This window comes from Mandrillus leucophaeus, unplaced genomic scaffold (genome assembly GCF_000951045.1).
Source record: "Mandrillus leucophaeus isolate KB7577 unplaced genomic scaffold, Mleu.le_1.0 Scaffold629, whole genome shotgun sequence".
NCBI lineage: Eukaryota > Metazoa > Chordata > Mammalia > Primates > Cercopithecidae > Mandrillus > Mandrillus leucophaeus.
Window position 1 is genome coordinate 1913725 of NW_012106797.1, and position 8320 is coordinate 1922044.

The following is an 8320-nucleotide window of genomic DNA, read 5'->3' on the forward strand; positions in this document are numbered from 1 at the left end:
AAGGAAGGAAGGAAGGAAGGAAGGAAGGAAGGAAGGAAGGAAGGAAGGAAGGAAGGAGAAAGAAAGGGAAAAAAAGGAAGGGAGAGAAAGAGCGAGAGAGAGAAAAAGAGAAAGAGAAAAAGAAAGAGGAAGAAGGAAAAAGAAAGAAAGAAAAGAGAGAGAAAGAAAGAAAGAGAAAGGAAGGAAAGAAAAGAAATAAGAGGAAGGAAGAAAGGAAGGAAGAAGTCACCAAGCAAAAAAGAATATATACTATATGATTTCGTTAATGTAAAATTCTAGAAAATGTAAACGAATTTGTAGTGATAGGAAGCAGACCACTGGTTGTCTAAGGACAAGACTAGGGGTGGGAAAAGTGGGATGAAGGAATTACAAGGAGCATAAGGTAACTTTGTGGAGTGATGGACATGTATATACATATCATATATATTAATCATATATATATTTTAGAGGTGGAGTCTCTCTGTCACCCAGGCTGGAGTGCAGTGGCACGATCAGGGCTCACTGCAGCCTAAACTCCAGTGGCTCAAACAATCCTCCTACCTCAGCTTCCCAAGCAGCTGGGACTACAGGCGTGTGCCACCAAGCCTGGCTAATCATTATCATGATTGTGGTGATGATTTCATGGGTATATACAAATGTAAAAACTTATTAAGTGGTATGATTTAAACATGTGCAGTTTGTTATATGTCAATCACACTTCAATAAAGTTGCTTTTAAAATTTCCTGATGTTTCTACGGTACCTCTAACATAGTAAGTCCTTAATAAATGTTAGTTCTCTTTCTTTTAACAACTATGTTTTACAACTAGGAACTAATAGGATCATAATTCCTGACTAGGGGAAGTCTTTCTCACTAGAAAAGTATAGGAACTATTTTTGAAAGGCTGAACTGTTTGGTCATCTTTGCTTTCGGTTTTACTAAGGCTGGCAGCTCTCTATATCAGCAACGCCCCCAAAGAGCCAGGCAAAGTGAGTGAGGCCAGCCTAGCTTTCCTCCTCTCCACCCTCACCCCTCAGAGCCATCACCTTGGCAACCTAACCCAATTTGATGGCTTATGAAAACGCAAGGTTCTTGATGTTTGTACCCCCATTGCCCCAGCATACTGTTTGGCGTGTGGCTAGAGCTTAACAAAGGATCAAAGAGAGGAGTGAAGGAAAAGAGTAAAGCTTCTATCCCTGTGCCTGTGTGCCTGCATGGTGACCTCCAGGTCTCCGTGTAGTGCAGATCTCAGCTAAGTCTCAATAAAGGAAATTCTCTGCTCTGGCTGAGGTACCAGACCACTGCAGCTCTGGGTCCTGATAACACCCACAGCTTTCACACCAATGCCTTTCCACAACTACTTCACTTGCTGGGTCTACTGAGCACTCTGCTAGGGCATCACAACCATTCTCGGTCCATCAATCTTGATTGGATAGCAAAACAGATGACATTTTAACATCTTCATGTTGCTAGGGTTCTCAACTTTTGCATTCAAAGAAACAAGATGGTTATCATAGTGGCAAGCGCTGAACTGGAAACCTAGAGACATGTAGCTAGTCCTGGCTCTGCCCTCTCACCAATGAATGACCTGGAATCAACCTAGTCTATACTTGTAACTCATTGGACAGCCTTCCTTACCACAACTGTGCTGTTTCATGGGAGGCAAAATGTTTAAGAGTCACATCACCAGCCTTGGGTTGGGGGTAAGCCCTAGATCTGCCACGTGACAACTAGAAAATGGGTTGAGTGGCCTAGCCCATCCACAGGGCCCTTTATAGGAAATTTTTCTGTGGTCCATTTTTCAAATGGCCTGGGGCTTATTCATTCTCCTATGGGGAAGTAGATGCTGTGGTGGCCGTGAGAAAATAGCTCTTCTGGTAAGCAAAGTGCTAGGTATGCAAACATTCAGTTGGCGGTACCCCTGAAATTTAACTTGAAAATTGCACCTAATGGCTTCTGCAAATTAATAGCATTCAGTGGGGGCTCAGCCTTGTTTCTCTGCAGGACATGCTAATATAAGAGCCTTAAAAATTAATAAATTAATATAGACCACATAACAGTCATACTTCCTATGAAAAGCACCTGCCACACATTAATGAAGCTATCCTTTCATTTTTCTTAAGTATAAGGCTCATGAACAAGGACTTGTATTACTTTTATTCATTACAGTACTCCTAGTGCAATAGAAAAGTGCCTGATACATAGTAGGCACTCCAATAAATGTTTATTGAATAAAAGAATCATTTAATAAAGTCCTTATGAGTTGAATCTGTATGCAGTGCTTTGTAGTATTCTAACCTTCCTTGACCAAAATAACAGCAACTTCATTTCCCCTAACAACTTTCTTTAAATACCCTCACAATTTCCTTCTTCCTTCCTGGGTAGTCTATTAGCATCCTCAGAAGACTGGTAGAGATCCAAGCCTTATTTTCAAGAATAAAAGCTGAAAATCATTATTTCCAGCTTTTTTCAGCGTTATAGATTAAATCTCAACAGAACCCGGGTGGGCTATAGGACTTGTTGACCTGCTGAAGAGGCCCTGCAGAGGACGGTACCATCTTGTAGGCATAGTACTGGTTCAGCTGAGATTTAATCTACAACTCTGAAATAACTATTTCCAGCTTTTATGAGAATAAACAGAGAAGACAGGCTATAGGACTTGTTGATGTGCTGAAGGGGTCCTGCAGAGTATTGTACCATCTTGCCTAGATAAATAAAAGATATCACTATATTGATTAGGTGTTTATTTTATGCCTTAATTAAAGAACCAATCTTGTTTTGCCACTCTTGGTTTGTAGCTAGAAACCAAGTTTCTTGGTTTCATAAATAGAACGAATCTAATTCAAACCCTTAGCTCCACAAAATATTGCAACCATTCAAATTTCCGTGAGAAAAGACATTGTTATTTATTTATTTATTTTTTTTAATTTAAGAAATGTGTGTGCCTTTATTGGCTGAGCAGACTCCTTGAGGGCGGTGAAGCGGGAAGAGTGGGTGGTTCTGATGCCTGGCCGGGCAGTGCTTCACAAGCTTGTAGGTGGTCGAGGTAATGGCCAATCCTCTCGGGCTTGCCCTCCACTTGGTTGAAGGCTTTGCCGTTGTAGACGCCCACCATGCTATCCACCATCTTGTCTCCCATCTCGGGCAGGATGATCATGTCCTGCAGGTGCGCGTTCACCACCTCTGGCTTCTGCATAGGCAGTGCCCACTTCTTGACCTTACACAGGCCCTTCAGCAGCGAGTGCTGGTTCTGCCATAGGCCACAGTACAGCTTCATTCGCTGCTCGCGTGACAAGTCCCGCAGCAGGTCGGGGTGCACGCCGCAGGAGGTGAACTTGCAGAAGGTCTGCTTCTTCTGCTTCGCTGCTTTTTCTGCTCCACTTCTGCCATCTTGACTTTTTTTTAAAACAACATGCCTCAAAGATCTCCAGTGAAATAGAAAACCCAAACTGCCTCCCTTTCCAGTGCTGAAAAATAATATCCTATGGCAGCTATTTCTAGGTCTGTTTATTATCAGAATTGCTTGAAGAGTTTTATAAATGCAGATTCCTTGGCTCTACCACCGTCCTACTCCATCACCCCCCCTCCACCCCAACCCACACACACCCCCCCCCAAGATTCTGACATAGTAGGTCTGGGATATGGTCCAGAATCACTACATAGGAAATGGACCCCAGATGGTTTTGTTGTGCAATCAGATTTTGAAACCACCTTCTAAGCTGTGCTGCTATATAACAAAAAAACACCCAGAACTACTGACTACAAAACCAGGAACTCCTTTCCCCATATTCTAAAGAAGGGATTGTGTCTCCCAGCCTACCTATCCTGCCACATTTGTAGGAGCTACAAACTATAATGCCTGCAGGACCAGGCATGTAACATAAATGCAGGAAAGACACAGAAAGCAGTGAGGACTATGGCAAACACCACCCATCCACAAGGCACAGATGCTTGCCAGTTCCAGCCAAGCATGAACATGGGCCTGTCATCACAGGAACTTCTAAATTCTCAAAAGAATCCAGAAATTTTAAAGATTTTGTATAAAATGATTTTCTAATCTATCGATTTTATTTAAAATGTCTGGTGAAGGCTAAACACATCTGGGGTAGCATGTGGCCCGGAGCCCATGCACTTTGGGAGGCCAAACCCCTCACACCACTGCCATTCACTCAAAGGGCAAGGAGCTAAGGTGTGGGCTAGTGTGAAGGTGGGAGGGGAATATATTCCAATTACCAAGTGACTGCTGATGTTTGCATTTCAGAGCCAAACCAGCAGTCATTAATGAGACTAGCATTAATGGTTCTGTGGGGTGGCACAAAGCCCTTTTAGGTTATATATTCATTCCCCAAGGCTGCTGAAACAAATTACCACAAACTTGATGGCTTAAGCCAATTGACATTTATTCTCTCACAACTGTAAAGGCCAGAAGTCTGCAAAGTGTCAGCGGGTGGGTCCCTCTGGAGGCTCTGAGGGAGAATCATTCCTTGCCTCTTTCCTAGCTTCCGGTAGCTGCTAGCAATCCCTGTCATTCTTTGGCTTGCGGGGATGTCTCCCCAGTCTACCTCTGTCTTCATATGTCCTTCTCCCGTGTCTCCCTTGTCTCGTTTCCCCTTCCATTCTAAGTCCTTATCATTGGATTTAAGGTCCACGCCAGTCCAACATAATCTCAGCTTGAGATTCTTAACTTAATTACATCTGCAAAGGCCCTTTTTCCAAATAAGCTCACATTTATAGGTTCCGGGGTTTAACGCTTGGATATTTCTTTTTAGAGCCACTATTCAACCCACTACAGGTAGGTTTCCAAAAAAAAAAAAAATCCATTATTTCAATCAAATTTTACTTCTATCAGCATTTATCTACCAATTTACTACTATAATAAAAATGACTTACATCTTGGCAGAAAACTTGAAGACATGCCAGCTCAGGCCCAAATGTATGTTGTTACATTTTTTTCTTCTTATATGCCACTAGCTTCACGTCTTACTAGCATTATTCCATTGCTGTATTTCCTGCCATTACTTCTAAAATCAGGGATGTAAGGGTAAAAGGATCTCTGCCTTATACAGGCTTCCACCGTTGGAGAAAATGGTGCTGTCTCCATGTGCGTGGCAAGGAAAACAGGTGACAGTGGAAGAGCAGAGGGCATAGGCTACCAGGTGAAGCAAGAGAACAATAGGTCAAGTAGAAGTCTGTCTTTATTGACCAGAGAAAGACACAGGAAATATGGCTTAGGTGAAAGAGCCCTGGAAGTGCCATGTTCCCAGGAAGAATTTTTTACAGCACCCAAGCACTTAAATGTGATTTCTAGTGCCATCTAGTGGGAAGCACAGGAACCAAGTGAGACCTGGGATGGAAAAACAAAACCATGAGTCCAGCCTTCCGTCACTTTAAGGGGGCGGTTTTTATTGAGGCTGGATTTTTTTGTCTGCCCAGCAAGAGGATCTAAGAAGACTCTTACCAAACATCTGACCATCTTGTATGATGCCCTTACACTTTATGCACAGGTGGTTGCTGAACTCATCCACGTGCTGTGTAATTTGTTCTCCCCAGCTAGCTGGTGAGCAGAAGCTGTCTTTCTTTTTATTAGCACAAGCACAGTGTCTGGCACAGAACAACCTCTCCAAAAAAAATGCCAATTGGGTATAAAAAAAAAAGAAAAATCCAACTTAATGATGCTTTTTATGATCGACCATTTAGCTGTTAAAAATCTGCAGGAACCAAATGGCAAGACAAGCCACAAGAGGGAAACTGCATGACTTATGGTTTGCTAGACTTTGAGCTTTATTAAGCAGTCCTTGGGAGGTACACTCAGGGCCCAATTATAGCAGGGAGTGAGGGTGCTGTGCCCCATGGAGGAAATCGCCCAATGCAACAAGTTGACTCCTCACACTACTGCCATCCACTCAAAGGGCAAAGAGCTAAAAGGTGTGGGCTAGTGTGAAGGTGGGAGGGGAGTATGTTCCAATCACCAAGTGACTGCTGATGTTTGCATTTCAGAGCTAAGCTAGCAGTCATTAATGAGACTAGAAATTCCTTCCCGCTTACCTTGGAACATATCCATCCACAGAACCTCTACCCCAGGGGTCCTCAATTTTGGCTGCAAAACAGCATCCATCACCTGGAAAGCTTTTTTAAAATTCTGATGCACAGGCTGCACTCCAGGTCAATTAAATCAGTCTGTTGCGGGGGGAGCCAGGCCTAGGCATTTTTTAAAGCTTCCCAGGTAAATTCCATTTCTAGGGGTGCTGTAAAGTTACTGCAAATGTAGGGGCTTAAAACAACACAAATTCATCTTATAGTTCCGTATCAGAAGTCCAAAATGGGTCTCACTGAGCTACACTCAAGGTATTGGTGGAGTTGCACTCCCTGCCGGAAGCTCTAGGGAAGCTCTAGTTTTCTTACCTTCTCCAGCTTCTAGAGGCTGCCCACGTTCCTTAGCTAGTGGCCTATGGTCTTCAAAGCTAGCAGTGAGTGGTGAGCCTTCCTCACATTGCTTCACTCTGACACTGACTCTTCTGCCTCCCTCTTCCACATTTTAAGACTCTTGAGATTATGTGGAGTCCACCAAGTGTCTGAATTTGATTACTCAAAATAATCTCCCTATTTTGAAGACAACTCATTAACAACACCAAATCCATCTGCTACATGAATTTCCCTTTGTCATGTAGTGTAATGTAACATTCATAGGTTGCAAGGATTAGGACATGGACATCTTTGGGAGAACATTATTTTGCTTACCATATCCAATGACTCCAATGTGCAGTTGAGAATAACTGCTGGTTGTGCCAGGCACCGTGGCTCACATCTGTAATCCTAGCACTTTGGGAGGCCAAGGCAGGCAGATTGCTTGAGCCCAGGAGTTCAAGACCAGCCTGGACAACATGGTGAAACCCTGTCTCCACCAAAAATACAAAAATGAGCTGGGCATGGTGGTGTGCGCCTGTAGTCCCAGCTACTCAGGAGGCTGAGACGAGAGGGCTGCTTGAGACTGGGAGGCAGAGGTGGCAGTGAGCCAAAATCGTGCCACTTCACTCCAGTCTGGGCAACAGAGTGAGACCCTGTCTCAAAAAAAAAAAAAAGAGTAACTACTGGTCTACCCAACCCATAAGAAGACAGACTTAGAGAAGAGGCCCAGTTAGCAGGCAGCCATGACAGAAGACTGGAGGCACACACTGAAAAATTGGTAGGGAACAAGGGCAAAAAGGCAGAGAAGGGCAATAGGCAGCCTTACCAATTTTACATTGTCACAGAACTTGTTTAGGAAGGGGGGAGGGCAGAGGCGCAAACTGTCATGTGATTTATTCTCATTCAGTTCTCTGATAGTCCTGGGAAGCTAAATTGTACACTCTCCCAAGGATGATGGGACCATCCCCACTCAGCTGTAGCCATTAAAGAAAATTGAGGTCATAGATAAGACTTTTCCAGACTTTTGTAACTCATTGCTATCGACTTGCTCCTTGTTTTGTACTCAGAACCTGGGTGCACGCCAGATTCTCAGGCATTTTGTAGGCTGTCTCCCCTATAATCTGTCTCTATGCAAAATAGATTATAGCTTGAAGATGTATACTGATTGGCCAACATTTTAATGTCAACACACACACACACACACACACACACACACACAAGATTTCTGGCTTCTCTTAAAAGACCTAGCTATGCTAAGACAGTGCTCCTGCAAGACAACTCAGCTGGGACAGCCGCTGCCTTTAGAGGAGACATTTATTCTCTGGTTTGCCACAGGTCTCATCCTAGCCTTTTTGTTTTATACCTGGTTCACTCGCTCCACATATTTGTTACTTGCTTGGTCTGGTAGGCATTGAAGCTTCCAACCCTCCCCCTCCTCTAGAGCTCTCCCCCCTAAAGTTAGGCAAAATTCCCATAAGGAACCATTTGCCTGTCATTAGTGCAAAAGCGAAAAGCTCTCCAGTGGAAAACATGGGATTCAGGCCAATGGCTGTCTGTACACACACAACTTTCCTCACAATCCAGCAAGCTCCAGAGGGCAGTCAGACTAGGGTTTGAGTAACAGGCTGCAGCCACCAAGTGTTCTGGTGAACATACTGGTCTCCACTGGTACAAATTTCCTTTGTAGGAAATTAAGCCAAAAACTGACTCCTGTCCCTTGGTCTTTCTCAAGCCTTCAGCACATAACCAATTTCCTTCTTCTTTTATACTTAAGTCTTGATAATCATCACCCATGAGTGCCTCTTCCCACCTCCAAATGTGGGAAGCGACATGTAAATCCGTGCCTAACTCTGTGGACCATTCCCCCTAAGATGTAACTGAGACCTTATCATTCTGATGATGCCGAGCTTGGCCGTGCCACCCAAATGTGCTGCTC

General features: G+C 43.8%; 1 protein-coding gene across 1 annotated transcript; it reads right to left on the reverse strand.

Annotated features, from left to right (window-relative positions):
* Window positions 1–2885: 2885 nt before the first annotated feature.
* Window positions 2886–8178, reverse strand: LOC105554142 (40S ribosomal protein S15-like). The gene is given in 5 exon segments (XM_012000449.1): window positions 2886–2996; window positions 2998–3025; window positions 3027–3374; window positions 6025–6076; window positions 7962–8178. Coding segments are annotated over 5 exon segments (756 nt in total).
* Window positions 8179–8320: the final 142 nt, after the last annotated feature.